Here is a 17,635-nt window from a genome sequence, read left to right as displayed (position 1 = left end):
TTGAGGAACTCTCTTCATGGGAGGCTAGGAATCATCTTAAGTTCCAACGCCAGTGGCATTTATGGCAAAAATTTAGACACCCGAATTGTCCATAGGGAATCTCTAGCCATTTTGTCAGATATAGATGTCTATTACCTAACCCTGACTTCCCTGTTTGTATACCTGGCTCTATAATCATGTATTGCTCTATTCCCGGGTGTATAGTAGGCACAGTATACATTAACGGCTGCCGGGTTCAACCTACTCCAACTCATTTACTGTGGTGTGATGTGACTGCTTAAATACCGAGATACCAGACTTTTGTCACCCGTTGTGTGTGATATGATATGTTGGCTACTGTTACAATTATGTACTTGTCACGCCTTGCACGGCGGATCAGAATCTATTGCTATACCATGTTACGTTAAATAAAATAAACATTTTATAAAAAAAATAAATAAATAAAAAAAGAACAATGGATGGAGCACATGGTGAGAACAATGGATGGAGCGCACGGTGAGAACAATGGATGGAGCGCACGGTGAGAACAATGGATGGAGCACATGGTGAGAACAATGGATGGAGTGCACGGTGAGAACAATGGATGGAGCGCACGGTGAGAACAATGGATGGAGCGCACGGTGAGAACAATGGATGGAGCGCACGGTGAGAACAATGGATGGAGCGCACGGTGAGAACAATGGATGGAGCGCACGGTGAGAACAATGGATGGAGCGCACGGTGAGAACAATGGATGGAGCGCACGGTGAGAACAATGGATGGAGCGCACGGTGAGAACAATGGATGGAGCGCACGGTGAGAACAATGGATGGAGCGCACGGTGAGAACAATGGATGGAGTGCACGGTGAGAACAATGGATGGAGCGCACGGTATATATAATGTGGAGGCTGTGATGTAATGTGGAGGCTGGTAGTATAGAGACTGTAATGTAATGTAGAGGCTAGTAATATGGAGGCTGAAAATATGGAGGCTGTAGAGGACGATAATATGAAGTCTGTAACATAATGTGGAGTCCGGTAATGTAACATAGAGACTGTAATGTAGAGGCGGTCATACGGAGGCTGTAATATTATGTGGATGCCGGTAATGTTGCATAGAGGCCGGTAATGTTAAGTAGAGGCTGGTAATATGGAGTCTGTAATATAATTTGGAGAATGGCAGTATAGAGGCTGTAATTTAATGTTTAGGCTGTGATGTAATGTAGAGGACGGTAATGTAGAGGCTGGTAATGTAACATGGAAACTGTAATGTAGAGGCCGGTAATATGAAGGCTGGAAATGGCAGGTAATATAATACAGAGGCTGTAATGTAATGTGGAGGTTGGTAATATAGATGCTGTAATATAATGTGAAGGCTATAATGTAATGTAGAGGCTGGTAATGTGGAGGCTAGTTATATGGAGGCTGTCATATAATGTGGAGGCTGAAAATATGGAGGCTGTAACATAATGTTTAGGCTGTGATGTAATGTAGAGGACGGTAATATGGAGTCTGTAATATAATGTGGAGGCTGGTAATGTAACATGTAGACTGTAATGTAGAGGCCAGTAATACAGAGGCTGTAATGTAACATGGAGGCCAGTAATGTAACATAGAGACAGGAAATGTTAAGTGGAGGCTGGTAATATGGAGGCTGTAATATAGTTTGGAGGCTGTAATGTAATGCAGAGGCTGGTAATATGAAGGCTGTAAAATATTGTGGAAGCAGTGATGCAATGTGGAGAATGGTAATATGGAGTCTGTAATATAATATGGAGGCTGGTAATGTAACATGTAGACTGTAATGTAGAGGCCATTAATACAGAGGCTGTAATATAATTTGGATGCTGTAATGTAATGCAGAAGCTGGTAATATGAAGGCTGTAATATAATGTGGAGGCTGATAATATGAAGTCTGTAATATAATGTGGAGGCCGGTAATGTAACATGGAGACTGTAATGTAGAGGCCGGTAATACGAAGCCTGGAAATGTAACATGGAGGCTGTAATCTAATGTGGAGGCTGGTAATATAGAGGCTGTAATATGATGTGGAGGCTATAATTTAATGTAGAGGCTGAAAATATGAAGGCTGCAATATAATGCTGAGGTTGATAATATAAAATGGAGGCTGAAATGTAATATAGAAGCTGCAATGTAATGTGGAGGCTGGTAGTATGGAGGCTGTAATATAATGTGGAGGCTGTAATGTACTGTGGAGGCTGGTAGTATGAAGGCTGAAATGTAATGTAGAGGCTTATAATATGGAGGCTGTGATGAAATGTGGAGGCTGGAAATATGGAGGCTGGTAATGTAATATGGAGACTGTAATGTAGAGGCCGGTAATAGGGAGCAGTAATATAATGAGGAGGCGGGTAATGTAATATTGAGGCTGTAATGTAATGCAGAGGCCGGTAATATGAAGGATGTAATATAATGTGGAGGCTGTAATATAATATGAAGGCTGTAATGTAATGTAGAGGCCGGTAATGTTATGACTGTTAATATAATATGGAGGCTGTAATATAATATAGATACTTTAATATAATGCAGAGGATATAATGTGCAGGCCGGTAATGTTATATAGAGGCTGTAGTATAATTTGGAGTCTGTAATGTAATGTGGAGGCTGGTAGTATGGAGGCTGTAATGTAATGTTGAGGTTGATAATAAAATATAGATGTTTTAATATAATGTGGAGGATATGATGTAATTTACAGGCTGGTAATATGGAGGCTGTAATATAATATGGACGCTGGTAATATAATATGGAGGCTGTAATGTAATGTGGAGGCTATACTGTAATGTAGAGGCCGGTAATATAATATGGAGGCTGTAATGTAATGCAGAGGCTGGTAGTATGGAGGCTGGTATATAATGTTGAGGTTGATAATATATTATAGAGGCTTTAATCTTTAATATAATGTAATTTACAGGCTGGAAAATGAAAACCTCCAGCACTTCTGAGCTCAGCCAATCAGAGCGGGAGGGCGGGGCCTGGAGTTCAGGAACAGTCCCGCCCCCAGCCTCTCCGTGCAGTTCTCCTCCAGGTCCGCCCATGCTCCATATAAAGGAGGGCTCTGGGCTGAGCAGTCACTGCTTTCTGCTCACACCTAGAAGATGTCTGGTCGCGGTAAAGGAGGGAAAGGGCTCGGGAAAGGCGGCGCCAAGCGGCACAGGAAGGTGCTCCGCGATAACATCCAGGGCATCACCAAGCCTGCCATCCGCCGTCTAGCTCGCAGGGGAGGCGTCAAGCGCATCTCCGGCCTCATCTATGAGGAGACCCGCGGGGTGCTGAAAGTCTTCCTGGAGAACGTCATCCGGGACGCCGTCACCTACACCGAGCACGCCAAGAGGAAGACCGTCACCGCCATGGACGTGGTCTATGCGCTCAAGCGCCAGGGCCGCACTCTCTACGGCTTCGGGGGTTAATGCTGCCTCCGTCCTCACAGCACAAAGGCTCTTCTCAGAGCCGCCCACATCTTCCCGGGGAGAAGCTACAACTCCTTCTGCGCTCAGCCACTGAGGGGTTAACACCGCCCGCACATCAGGGGGCGGAGAGCCGGACAATTGGCCGAGATCAGCGGCGCCCTGTGCTCAGTACAGCCGGAGCTCTACAATACAGAAAGCCCCAGTAATGTAAATCCCGAGCCCCGGGTGTTCTCCATCGCTCCTGCCCCCGCAGCCACAAGACGAGCTGTGCTCGGAGACTGAGGGGTTAATCCGTCCCGGAGCTGCAGAGACCGGGACGCCAATGAGCGGCGCTGGTACGGGTCACATGACCGGCTCCTCCTGTAGATCAGCAGCTCAACTATAGGCGGGAAATTCAAATGAGCGACGAGATCCTGAGCTCTCCCAGCCAATAGCAGAGCTCTGGACCCCTCAGCCGTTATGTGCCCGTAGGAGCGGAGCCTCGTCCTCCTGTCCTGAGCGGCCGCACAGCCTGTCCCCAGGGAGCGCCACACTGAGGAGGAGGATTGGAGCAGTGAATGGGCATGGAGGAGGATGATCGGAGTAGTGAATGGGCATGGAGGAGGATGATCGGAGTAGTGAATGGGCATGGAGGAGGATGATGGGAGTAGTGAATGGGCATGGAGGAGGATAATGGGAGTAGTGAATGGGCATGGAGGAGGATGATCGGAGTAGTGAATGGGCATGGAGGAGGATGATGGGAGTAGTGAATGGGCATGGAGGAGGATGATCGGAGTAGTGAATGGGCATGGAGGAGGATGATGGGAGTAGTGAATGGGCATGGAGGAGAATGATGGGAGCAGTGAATGGGCATGGAGGAGGATGATGGGAGCAGTGAATGGGCATGGAGGAGGATGATGGGAGCAGTGAATGGGCATGGAGGAGGATGATGGGAGCAGTGAATGGGCATGGAGCAGGATGATGGGAGTAGTGAATGGGCATGGAGGAGGAGGATGGGAGTAGTGAATGGGCATGGAGGAGGGTAGCTTGTATTGTAACTTCCACTAGCGGTACCGCATCTCATCTAGCTGACAGTGAGGAAACCGCAGCCACTGTGAGAACGGGGAGACACGGGAGCAGCTCCGCTGGAGACAGGGTGGGGGCTCTGAGAAGAGCCTTTGGGTCCGGAGAGCGGGGGGCGCTCACTTGGCGCTGGTGTACTTGGTGACGGCCTTGGTGCCCTCGGAGACGGCGTGCTTGGCCAGCTCTCCGGGCAGCAGCAGGCGCACGGCGGTCTGGATCTCCCGGGAGGTGATGGTGGAGCGCTTGTTGTAGTGAGCCAGGCGGGAGGCTTCCCCTGCGATGCGCTCGAAGATGTCGTTGACGAAGGAGTTCATGATGCCCATGGCCTTGGAGGAGATGCCGGTGTCGGGGTGCACCTGCTTCAGCACCTTGTAGACGTAGATGGCATAGCTCTCCTTCCTGCTCTTCCTCCTCTTCTTGCCGTCCTTCTTCTGAACCTTGGTGACGGCTTTCTTGGAGCCCTTCTTGGGCGCTGGGGCGGACTTGGCGGGCTCGGGCATGCTGGGAGCTCGGTTGTCACTGCTGCAGAGCGGAGATCAGTAATGAAGAGAAGCCCCGCGCAGCCCCGCGCAGCTCCTTTTATTGCGGCCGCAGGTAAGGTGGGCTGGAGAGAGACGGCTTCCTATTGGTGGAGAAGAGGGGGCGTGCCCCCAGTGTCATTTCCAGATGATCCGCTCATTGGCGCTGATTTCTGGTTCCCTGATGAAGAAATTCAGCAATTTCGAAACGCGTTGGAAGTATTCTGGTCCTAGAGAGCATCCATCCTGAGTGTGACGTCGCACGAAAGCAGCATCCTCGTGGATCACCAGCCTGGGTTCCCCTCCCGTGCACGTGTCACCGGCCGGGACCGTGCGCGTTCGTAAGTTGAAACCTGAAGATACAGCTATCATAACCACCCGACAACACAAGCACCAGGAAGATCAGGAAGGAGTCCGAATAACATAGCAACACAGGCAAGTGACACTATACACATATATATACCGGTACTGCCTTCTTTATCTGTGGAAATAGAAGACTTACTGGAATAACTTATTGACTAGAGTTGAGCGAACACCTGGATGTTCGGGTTCGAGAAGTTCGGCCGAACTTACCGGAAATGTTCGGGATCCGAACCCGACCCGAACTTCATCCCGAACCCAAACTTTTCAGCACTATAAAGGCTGTAAAACAGCCCAGGAAAGGGCTAGAGGGCTGCAAAAGGCAGCAACATGTAGGTAAATCCCCTGCAAACAAATGTGGATAGGGAAATGAATAATAAAATAAATAAAAATTAACCAATATCAATTGGGGAGAGGTCCCATAGCAGAGAATCTGGCTTCACGTCACCCACCACTGGAACAGTCCATTGTCATATATTTAGGCCCCGGCACCCAAGCAGAGGAGAGAGGTCCCGTAACAGAGAATCTGGCTTCATGTCAGCAGAGAATCAGTCTTCATGTCATAGCAGAGAATCTGGCTTCACGTCACCCACCACTGCAACAGTCCATTGTCAGATATTTAGGCCCAGCACCCAGGCAGAGGAGAGAGGTCCCGTAACAGAGAATCAGTTTTCATGTCAGCAGAAAATCAGTCTACATTATATAGCAGAGAATCTGGCTTCACGTCACCCACCACTGGAACATTCCATTGTCAGATGATTAGGCCCAGGCACCCAGGCAGAGGAGAGAGGTCCCATAGCAGAGAATATGGCTTCATATCATAGCAGAGAATCAGGCTTCACGTCATCCACCACTGTATCAGTCCATTGTCAGATATTTAGGCCCCGGCACCCAGGCAGAGGAGAAAGGTCCCGTAACAGAGAATCTGGCTTCATGTCAGCAGAGAATCATTCTTCATATCATAGCAGAGAATCATGCTTCACGTCAGCCACCACTGTAACAGTCCATTGTCAGATATTTAGGCCCCGGCACCAAGGCAGAGGAGAGAGGTCCCGTAACAGAGAATCTGGCTTCATGTCAGCAGAGAATCAGTCTTCATATCATAGCATAGAATCAGGCTTCACATCACCCACCACTGTAACAGTCCATTGTCATATATTTAGGCCCCGGCACCCAGGCAGAGGAGAGAGGTCCCGTAACAGAGAATCTGGCTTCATGTCAGCAGAGAATCAGTCTTCATATCATAGCAGAGAATCAGGCTTCACATCAGCCACCACTGGAACAGTCCATTGTCAGATATTTAGGCCCAGCACCCAGGCAGAGGAGAGAGGTCCCGTAACAGAGAATCTGGCTTCATGTCAGCAGAGAATCAGTCTTCATATCATAGCAGAGAATCATGCTTCACGTCACCCAACACTGGAACAGTCCATTGTCAGATATTTAGGCCCAGGCACCCAGGCAGAGGAGAGAGGTCCCGTAACAGAGAATCTGGCTTCATGTCAGCAGAGAATCAGTCTTCATATCATAGCATAGAATTATGCTTTACGTCACCCAACACTGGTATAGTCCAGACTGTTGGCACCATCAGGAATGGGGAAGGGGTACTCCAACCCTACCTCTGGCCCCCGCATACCAACCCCATCTAAACCCCTTTAATAACGACACTGACACCGTTCAACTTTCAACCCTTTATTTTGTTGGGTGGTAATCGGCCACAGCTTTATTCAAACGGCAAAGCGTAACTTTGAACCGTGCTCTCCGCCAGCCGCTGGTCTCCCAGCGGGCGGATTCGCCCATTTTTCTCCAACACCTTTAAGCTGTAATAACTTGCCGCCACGGAGGAGAACCGCCCTCAAACGGGGCTCCGACCACCACCCAACAAAAACATGGCGTGCTCCACCCCATCTTGAAGACCTGAAAGGAAAATATCCAAGCCGATATCCGTCAGATGCACCCCGTCAGGCCTCATCAATGAGCGATTATCGCCCTCCAGCTGCCGGTGTCTGACCACCACACCACCCCGGGACCGAACAAAACGGGAGATACGGGCATTAATCGTCCTCCTACACCTCTCCACCGCCTCCCCACCCTGCCATACCACCCGAGGGACAACCTCGGACCACACCAGGACCACCTCACGGAAAAATGAAGGGAAACGCTCCAAATCCGACCTAATGAGGGCCAACAATTCCACCAGGGGCACAGAACCTATATCGTTTCCCCCTGCATGTAAAACCAGAATCACCGGGCCACTGGCCTGCAAACCAATGTCGACCACTTGGGACAGGAGCTGAGTCCATCGCAACCCACGGATTCCTCTCCAGGACACATCCACCTCACGGAAGCCGAGGGATCTCCCACCGGGCCGGCAATCGGCTCTCTGGGCCGCCCAGAACACATACGAATGGCCGAGAATCCACACGGCCGGACGCCCAGGACCATGGGCCTGCCAAGTAGCCGGGGAAATCGATGATCGGACCAACGACATCAGCTCCTGTCCACCAGGTCCCACAGGTACGACGGGCACGTCCTGCCCTCCAAATCCGCTCCCGGAAGAAAGGACCTGAAATCCTGCCAACGAAAACGGGAGAGAGCATCAGCAATCTTGTTATCAACTCCTGGAACGTGACGAGCCCTAAAATAGATATTACATTCGAGGCACCGAAGGACGAGATGACGAAGCAAAGATAGAACCGGGAGGGAAGAGGAAGACAAGCTGTTGACAGCATAAACCACACTCAAATTGTCAGTCCAAAACGAAACATGCTTATTGGCCAACCGGTCCCCCCATAACTCCACCGACACAACAATCGGAAACAACTCCAACAACGTAAGGTTCTTGCACAAACCAGCGGATCGCCAAGTGGCAGGCCACTCACCGGCACACCACTCAAACCCCAAAATCGTACCAAAACCACACGACCCGGAAGCATCCGAAAACAGAGACAGCTCGGAATTAGGGGTCACCTCAGACATGTAGCAGGTATGACCATTGAAAGAGTGCAGAAAAGCCTTCCACACCCGCAAATCCTCCTTCAGAGACGCAGTGATCCGAATGCGATGACGGGGAGACTGCACACCCCTGGTAGCTAGAGACAAACGCCGGGCGAAAACCCGACCCATGGGCATCACCCTGCATGCAAAGCACAAGAGACCCAAGAGAGACTGCATCTGCAGGAGGGAAACCTTCCTGACCGCCAGGAACCCATCAATTAAACTCACAAGCTTCTGAAGCATATCACGTGGCAACCGGAAAACCATATTGACAGTGTCAATTTCAATACCCAGAAAAGACAAACACGTAACCGGGCCCTCCGTTTTCTCCATAGAAATCGGGACCCCAAACTGAGCCATCCGCTCCAAAAACAGATTCAGCAAGAACAAGCAACCATCCCCAGACCCTGGAGAAACAAAAAGAAAGTCGTCCAAATAATGCAAAACTGACGTGGAGCCCGACTCATAACGAACGACCCATTCCAGAAAGGAACCAAACAACTCAAAATAGTGACACGAAATGGAGCAACCCATAGGAAGACAGGTATCATAGTAAAACCTACCGTCCACACAGCAACCCAGCAAATGAAAACAATCTGGGTGAACAGGAAGCAGGCGGAAAGCCGACTCAATATCCGATTTGGCCAAGAGAGCCCCCTGGCCCGCCTCCCTAACCAAAGCGACCGCACGGTCAAAGGAGACGTAAGACACCGAAGCATTCTCTGGACTAATGGCGTCATTAACTGACGAACCCTTTGGGTGGGACAAATGATGAATCAACCTGAACTTACCCGGTTCTTTCTTAGGAACCACGCCAAGCAGAGAAACCCGCAAATTAGGGAAAGGCAACACCTCAAACGGACCCCTAATCCTACCCAACGAAACCTCCTTAGCGACCTTCTCCCGAAGAACCTCCGGTAACTCCCGGGCAGACTTCAAGTTATCAGAAAAAAACGGAAAGCGGTTAAGCACAAAAGGGATAAAAAACCCAAAGGAAAAGCCAAAACGGAGCTGAGCAGCAGCCCGTTTATTGGGATACCTGTCTAACCAGGGGCCCATCTCTGCCACGCTCACCGGGGTCCTTAACTCCCCCTTGGACAAACTGCCTGGAAGGCCCAATCGCGGGGCGGGAGCATTTACCAGCCGGGTGAGGGCCGCCACAGGCGGAGCACTCATGCTTGAATCTGCACAATCCGGCAAACCTGCAGTTCCCCTCGTTGAACAACCAACAAGACCCGGGGCGGCGGACGGCCACCGGTCCATGGGAAGGTGATCCCCCTGAACCAGCGGCCGCCGCTGGAAAGGGAGAGGGCCTCTGCGCGACCATTAACCGCAACCACACATCCGTCGCCTTCACCCCCCACCCCATCTCCGGATGTAACGCCAACCGACGCCGGAACTCCTCATCGTACCGCCACCATGCACTGCCCCCGTGCGATTTATAGGCACTATAAATAATATCCTGATAGACGAACAGCTCAGCACAACGCTCAGGATGACGCTGTCCCATAACACAACCCAAAACAGAAAAGGCCTGCAACCAATTGTTCATGGTCTTGGCCACCCGGGGTCTATGCTCAGAAGGTCTATCTGAGAAACGCCGTTCCTTATCAACCGTGTGTTGGTCAACCGATATGAGGGACCAAACATCCACATACTGGTTAGCCCACACCTTCTCCTTAACAGCCCCATCCAGGTGGGCCCCCAGGAGGCTAACCCCACAATAGCACGAATCCTTGTGCACCCCCGCCAGAACAGGCGCCTGCTTAACACTGGGAGGAGGGGGATCCGGAACCGGGGCAGGCGGCTGCAAACGATCCAACAACATCTGCAACAACTCGGCCGCGTTCGCATCCCCCACCCTCTTTGAGAAATCGCCCGTGCTCGCATCCCCTGCTCCCGCCCCCAACACACCCACAGAATGGTACTCACCGGACGCAGAAACAGGAACCACCGGAAGAACAGGCATCGGAACCTCAGACTGAACAGCCGCCGCAGGAGCCAGGCAACGGACCCTGGATGAGTGACGCCGCGACCGTCCACTGCGACGCAAACGTGCTACACGACCAGACTCCCCCGACGCAGCCAGCGACCCCTCAGAGGAGGACGGCGAGCGCCACCTGGAGGATCTGGAGCGCCTGCTCCACGCCGAGCCACCAGACCTGCGGCGGGAGTGACGTCTGCGGGAACCGCGGCGACCACGTCTCCTGCTCTCCGGAGAGGAGGACGACGAGCTGGACCGAACCCTGCGCCGGCGTGACCCCTGGGGAAGGGAGGGGGGGGGGGTGGCAGGGAGAAAGAATTGACAGCAGGGGCAGAAGGAGGGTCCACCTGCACCACATCATCATTGTGAGCAGGGGGAGGGACCACTTCCACAACTGCCGCAGATGGCAGAGCCCCATCCACCTGCAGCTGCTCATGGGGGACAGGAGGGGGCAAGGGCTGAGAAGCTGGAGGAGTGGGAGGGAGACTATGGGAGGAGGAGCTGCTGGCCTGAGCTCTCATCACTAAACCGCCGCTCCACGCCGCAGTTACACAAGCGGCAGCAGGACGGGACACGAGGTGAGAGGGAACAGGAAGGGGCGGAGCCACCGCCGACTCGATAGCACAGGGGACCTGCCGGCGAGCCTGGGAAGCGCTAGCGCCGGCTGCAGCAGACAAGGTAAGGGGAACTGGAGGGGGGGGTGCGCCCGAACCGAGCGGGGGGGCGGATGTGCCGAGCAGACCGCCTGCCCCCCACCACAGTACCGGGATCCGGAGACATTACCTCCCCAGGGGGACACGCCGAGCCAGGGGAGGAGGGAGGCTGAGGGGAACCGAGGCTGCTCAAGAATGAGCGCAGCCATCCCTCACCCCCCTCCGCCATTCTCGCCCTCAAAGCCTCCATCAGGGGGACATCAGAGGCGGACATCTTCCTGCGGACAGAGCGCACCAAATTGCTTCCGCACAAAGAGGAAGAGGAGAGGCGGGACAGCGGCATATAAGCCCTCCTAGACGCCCGCCTCCTCTCCCAACCGGATCAGCAGATTAACCCCTAACTGCCCACACAAAACGGGTGCCAGTGGGAAAACCAGACAAAGGGGGATAAGAAAAAAAGGGGGGGGGGGACCACCAGTCCCTGCCCACCCTCCCTAAGCTGTCGGGTGGCCACCAGACTGTTGGCACCATCAGGAATGGGGAAGGGGTACTCCAATCCTACCTCTGGCCCCCGCATACCAACCCCATCTAAACCCCTTTAATAACGACACTGACACCGTTCAACTTTCAACCCTTTATTTTGTTGGGTGGTAATCGGCCACAGCTTTATTCAAACGGCAAACCGTAACTTTGAACCGTGCTCTCCGCCAGCCGCTTGTCTCCCAGCGGGCGGATTCGCCCATTTTTCTCCAACACCTTTAAGCTGTAATAACTTGCCGCCACGGAGGAGAACCGCCCTCAAACGGGGCTCCGACCACCACCCAACAAAAACATGGCGTGCTCCACCCCATCTTGAAGACCTGAAAGGAAAATATCCAAGCCGATATCCGTCAGATGCACCCCGTCAGGCCTCATCAATGAGCGATTATCGCCCTCCAGCTGCCGGTGTCTGACCACCACACCACCCCGGGACCGAACAAAACGGGAGATACGGGCATTAATCGTCCTCCTACACCTCTCCACCGCCTCCCCACCCTGCCATACCACCCGAGGGACAACCTCGGACCACACCAGGACCACCTCACGGAAAAATGAAGGGAAACGCTCCAAATCCGACCTAATGAGGGCCAACAATTCCACCAGGGGCACAGAACCTATATCGTTTCCCCCTGCATGTAAAACCAGAATCACCGGGCCACTGGCCTGCAAACCAATGTCGACCACTTGGGACAGGAGCTGAGTCCATCGCAACCCACGGATTCCTCTCCAGGACACATCCACCTCACGGAAGCCGAGGGATCTCCCACCGGGCCGGCAATCGGCTCTCTGGGCCGCCCAGAACACATACGAATGGCCGAGAATCCACACGGCCGGACGCCCAGGACCATGGGCCTGCCAAGTAGCCGGGGAAATCGATGATCGGACCAACGACATCAGCTCCTGTCCACCAGGTCCCACAGGTACGACGGGCACGTCCTGCCCTCCAAATCCGCTCCCGGAAGAAAGGACCTGAAATCCTGCCAACGAAAACGGGAGAGAGCATCAGCAATCTTGTTATCAACTCCTGGAACGTGACGAGCCCTAAAATAGATATTACATTCGAGGCACCGAAGGACGAGATGACGAAGCAAAGATAGAACCGGGAGGGAAGAGGAAGACAAGCTGTTGACAGCATAAACCACACTCAAATTGTCAGTCCAAAACGAAACATGCTTATTGGCCAACCGGTCCCCCCATAACTCCACCGACACAACAATCGGAAACAACTCCAACAACGTGAGGTTCTTGCACAAACCAGCGGATCGCCAAGTGGCAGGCCACTCACCGGCACACCACTCAAACCCCAAAATCGTACCAAAACCACACGACCCGGAAGCATCCGAAAACAGAGACAGCTCGGAATTAGGGGTCACCTCAGACATGTAGCAGGTATGACCATTGAAAGAGTGCAGAAAAGCCTTCCACACCCTAAGCTGTCGGGTGGCCACCATTGTCATAAATTTAGGTCCCGGCACCCAGACAGAGGAGAGAGGTCCCGTAACAGAGAATCTGGCTTCATGTCAGCAGAGAATCAGTCTGCATGTCATAGAAGAGAATCATGCTTCACGTCACCCACCACTGGAACAGTCCATTGTCATAAATTTAGGCCCCTGCACCCAGGCAGAGGAGAGAGGTCCCGTTACAGAGGATCTGGCTTCATGTCAGCAGAGAATCAGTCTTCATATCATAGCAGAGAATCAGGCTTCACATCACCCACCACTGTAACAGTCCATTGTCAGATATTTAGGCCCCGGCACCAAGGCAGAGGAGAGAGGTCCCGTAACAGAGAATCTGGCTTCATGTCAGCAGAAAATCAGTCTGCATGTCATAGCAGAGAATCATGCTTTACGTCACCCAACACTGGAACAGTCCATTGTCAGATATTTAGGCCCAGGCACCCAGGCAGAGGAGAGAGGTACCGTAACAGAGAATCTGGCTTCATGTCAGCAGAGAATCAGTCTTCATGTCATAGCATAGAATCAGGCTTCACATCACCCACCACTGTAACAGTCCATTGTCAGATATTTAGGCCCCGGCACCCAGGCAGAGGAGATAGGTCCCGTAACAGAGAATCTGGCTTCATGTCAGCAGAGAATCAGTCTTCATATCATAGCAGAGAATCATGCTTCACGTCACCCACCACTGTAACAGTCCATTGTCAAATATTTAGGCCCGGCACCCAGGCAGAGGAGAGAGGTCCCGTAACAGAGAATCTGGCTTCATGTCAACAGAGAATCAGTCTTCATATCATAGAAGAGAATCATGCTTCACGTCACCCAACACTGGAACAGTCCATTGTCAGATATTTAGGCCCAGGCACCCAAGCAGAGGAGAGAGGTCCCGTAACAGAGAATCTGGCTTCATATCAGCAGAGAATCAGTCTTCATGTCATAGCAGAGAATCAGGCTTCACGTCAGCCACCACTGTAACAGTCCATTGTCATAAATTTAGGCCCCGGCACCCAGGCAGAGGAGAGAGGTCCCGTAACAGACAATCTGGCTTCATGTCAGCAGAGAATCAGTCTGCATGTCATAGCAGAGAATCAGGCTTCACGTCACCCACCACTGTAACAGTCCATTGTCATAAATTTAGGCCCCGGCACCCAAGCAGAGGAGAGAGGTCCCGTAACAGAGAATCTGGCTTCATGTCAGCAGAGAATCAGTCTTCATATCATAGCAGAGAATCATGCTTCACGTCACCCAACACTGGAACAGTCCATTGTCAGATATTTAGGCCCAGGCACCCAGGCAGAGGAGAGAGGTCCCGTAACAGAGAATCTGGCTTCATGTCATAGCATAGAATCAGGCTTCAGGTCACCCACCACTGTAACAGTCCATTGTCATAAATTTAGGCCCCGGCACCCAGGCAGAGGAGAGGGGTCCCATAACAGAGATTCAGTCTTCATGTCAGCAGAGAATCAGTCTTCATGTCATAGCATAGAATCATGCTTCACGTCACCCAACACTAGTACATTCCATTGTCATAAATTTAGGCCCCGGCACCCAGGCAGAGGAGAGAGGTCCTGTACCAGAGAATCTGGCTTTATGTTACCAGAGAATTAGTCTTCATGTCATAGCATAGAATCAGGCTTCACATCACCCACCACTGGAACAGTCCATTGTCAGATATTTAGGTCCCGGCACCTAGGCATAGGAGAGAGGTCCCGTAACAGAGAATCTGGCTTCATGTCAACAGAGAATCAGTCTTTATATCATAGCAGAGAATCTGGCTTCATGTCACCAGAGAATCAGTCTTCATATCATAGCAGAGAATCAGGCTTCACGTCAGCCACCACTGTAACAGTCCATTGTCATAAATTTAGGCCCCGGCACCCAGGCAGAGAAGAGAGGTCCCATAACAGAGATTCAGTCTTCATGTCAGCAGAGAATCAGTCTTCATGTCATAGCATAGAATCATGCTTTACGTCACCCAACACTGGTATAGTCCATTGTCATAAATTTAGGTCCCGGCACCCAGGCAGAGGAGAGAGGTCCCGTAACAGAGAATCTGGCTTCATGTCAGCAGAGAATCAGTCTTCATATCATAGCAGAGAATCAGGCTTCACGTCACCCACCACTGGAACAGTCCATTGTCAGATATTTAGGCCCCTGCACCCAGGCAGAGGAGAGAGGTCCCGTAACAGAGAATCTGGCTTCATGTCAGCAGAGAATCATGCTTCACGTCACCCACCACTGTAACGATCCATTGTCATATATTTAGGCCCCGGCACCCAGGCAGAGGAGAGAGGTCCCGTAACAGAGAATCTGGCTTCATGTCAGCAGAGAATCAGTCTTCATCTCATAGCAAAGAATCATGCTTCACGTCACCCAACACTGGAACAGTCCATTGTCATTAATTTAGGCCCAGGCAGAGGAGAGAGGTCCCGTAACAGAAAATCTGGCTTCATGTCAGCAGAGAATAAGTCTTCATGTCATAGCAAAGAATCAGGCTTCACGTCACCCAACACTGGAACAGTCCATTGTCATAAATTTAGGCCCCGGCACACAGGCAGAAGAGAGAGGTCCCGTAACAGAGAATCTGGCTTCATGTCACCAGAGAATCAGTCTTCATGTCATAGCATAGAATCAGGCTTCACGTCACCCACCACTGTAACAGTCCATTGTCAGATATTTAGGGCCCGGCACCCAGGCAGAGGAGAGAGGTCCCGTAACAGAGAATCTGGCTTCATGTCAGCAGAGAATCAGTCTGCATGTCATAGCAGAGAATCAGGCTTTACGTCACCCACCACTGTAACAGTCCATTGGCATAAATTTAGGCCCCGGCACCCAGGCAGAGGAGAGAGGTCCCGTAACAGAGAATCTGGCTTCATGTCAGCAGAGAATCAGTCTTCATGTCATATCAGAGAATCAGGCTTCACGTCACCCAACACTGGAACAGTCCATTGTCATTAATTTAGGCCCAGGCAGAGGAGAGAGGTCCCGTAACAGAGAATCTGGCTTCATGTCAGCAGAGAATAAGTCTTCATGTCATAGCAAAGAATCAGGCTTCACGTCACCCAACACTGGAACAGTCCATTGTCATAAATTTAGGCCCCGGCACCCAGGCAGAAGAGAGAGGTCCCGTAACAGAGAATCTGGCTTCATGTCACCAGAGAATCAGTCTTCATGTCATAGCATAGAATCAGGCTTCACGTCACCCACCACTGTAACAGTCCATTGTCATAAATTTAGGCCCCGGCACCCAGGCAGAGGAGAGAGGTCCCGTAACAGAGAATCTGGCTTCATGTCAGCAGAGAATCAGTCTTCATGTCATAGCATAGAATCAGGCTTCACGTCACCCAACACTGGAACAGTCCATTGTCAGATATTTAGGCCCAGGCACCCAGGCAGAGGAGAGAGGTCCCGTAACAGAGAATCTGGCTTCATGTCAGCAGAGAATCAGTCTTCATGTCATAGCAGAGAATCAGGCTTCACGTCACCCAACACTGGAACAGTCCATTGTCATAAATTTAGGCCCCGGCACCCAGGCAGAGGAGAGAGGTCCCGTAACAGAGAATCTGGCTTCATGTCAGCCAGAGAATCAGTCTTCATGTCATAGCATAGAATCAGGCTTCACGTCACCCACCACTGTAACAGTCCATTGTCATAAATTTAGGCCCCGGCACCCAGGCAGAGGAGAGAGGTCCCGTAACAGAGAATCTGGCTTCATGTCAGCAGAGAATCAGTCTTCATGTCATAGCAGAGAATCAGGCTTCACGTCACCCAACACTGCAACAGTCCATTGTCATATATTTAGGCCCCGGCACCCAGGCAGAGGAGAGAGGTCCCGTAACAGAGAATCTGGCTTCATGTCAGCAGAGAATCAGTCTTCATATCATAGCAGAGAATCATGCTTCACGTCACCCAACACTGCAACAGTCCATTGTCATATATTTAGGCCCCGGCACCCAGGCAGAGGAGAGAGGTCCCGTAACAGAGAATCTGGCTTAATGTCAGCAGAGAATCAGTCTTCATATCATAGCAGAGAATCATGCTTCACGTCACCCAACACTGTAACAGTCCATTGTCAGATATTTAGGCCCAGGCACCCAGGCAGAGGAGAGAGGTCCCGTAACAGAGAATCTGGCTTCATGTCAGCAGAGAATCAGTCTTCATATCATAGCAGAGAATCATGCTTCACGTCACCCAACACTGGAACAGTCCATTGTCAGATATTTAGGCCCAGGCACCCAAACAGAGGAGAGAGGTCCCGTAACAGAGAATCTGGCTTCATGTCAGCAGAGAATCAGTCTTCATATCATAGCAGAGAATCATGCTTCACGTCACCCAACACTGGAACAGTCCTTGTCAGATATTTAGGCCCAGGCACCCAGGCAGAGGAGAGAGGTACCGTAACAGAGAATCTGGCTTCATGTCAGCAGAGAATCAGTCTGCATGTCATAGCAGAGAATCAGGCTTCACGTCACCCACCACTGTAACAGTCCATTGTCATAATTTAGGCCCCGGCACCCAGGCAGAGGAGAGAGGTCCCGTAACAGAGAATCTGGCTTCATGTCAGCAGAGAATCAGTCTTCATGTCATAGCAGAGAATCAGGCTTCACGTCACCCAACACTGGAACAGTCCATTGTCATTAATTTAGGCCCCGGCACCCAGGC

At 51.5% G+C, this 17,635-nt stretch overlaps 2 protein-coding genes across 2 annotated transcripts; one reads left to right on the top strand and one right to left on the bottom strand.

Moving 5' to 3' along the window:
- Window positions 1-2,936: 2,936 nt before the first annotated feature.
- Window positions 2,937-3,938, top strand: LOC122924230 (histone H4). The gene has a single exon (XM_044275157.1). The coding sequence runs from the start codon at window positions 3,097-3,099 to the stop codon at window positions 3,406-3,408; it is 312 nt and encodes a 103-aa protein (XP_044131092.1). The 5' UTR covers window positions 2,937-3,096; the 3' UTR covers window positions 3,409-3,938.
- A 613-nt stretch (window positions 3,939-4,551) lies between these two features.
- On the bottom strand, window positions 4,552-4,999 carry LOC122924234 (histone H2B 1.1). Its single transcript, XM_044275162.1, has one exon. The coding sequence runs from the start codon at window positions 4,968-4,970 to the stop codon at window positions 4,590-4,592; it is 381 nt and encodes a 126-aa protein (XP_044131097.1). The 5' UTR covers window positions 4,971-4,999; the 3' UTR covers window positions 4,552-4,589.
- Between the last annotated feature and the right edge of the window lie 12,636 nt (window positions 5,000-17,635).

This window comes from Bufo gargarizans, unplaced genomic scaffold (assembly GCF_014858855.1).
Source record: "Bufo gargarizans isolate SCDJY-AF-19 unplaced genomic scaffold, ASM1485885v1 original_scaffold_920_pilon, whole genome shotgun sequence".
NCBI classification, from domain to species: domain Eukaryota; kingdom Metazoa; phylum Chordata; class Amphibia; order Anura; family Bufonidae; genus Bufo; species Bufo gargarizans.
Note: the sequence above shows the minus strand (reverse complement) of the source record. Positions and strands in the feature narration are given on the sequence as shown.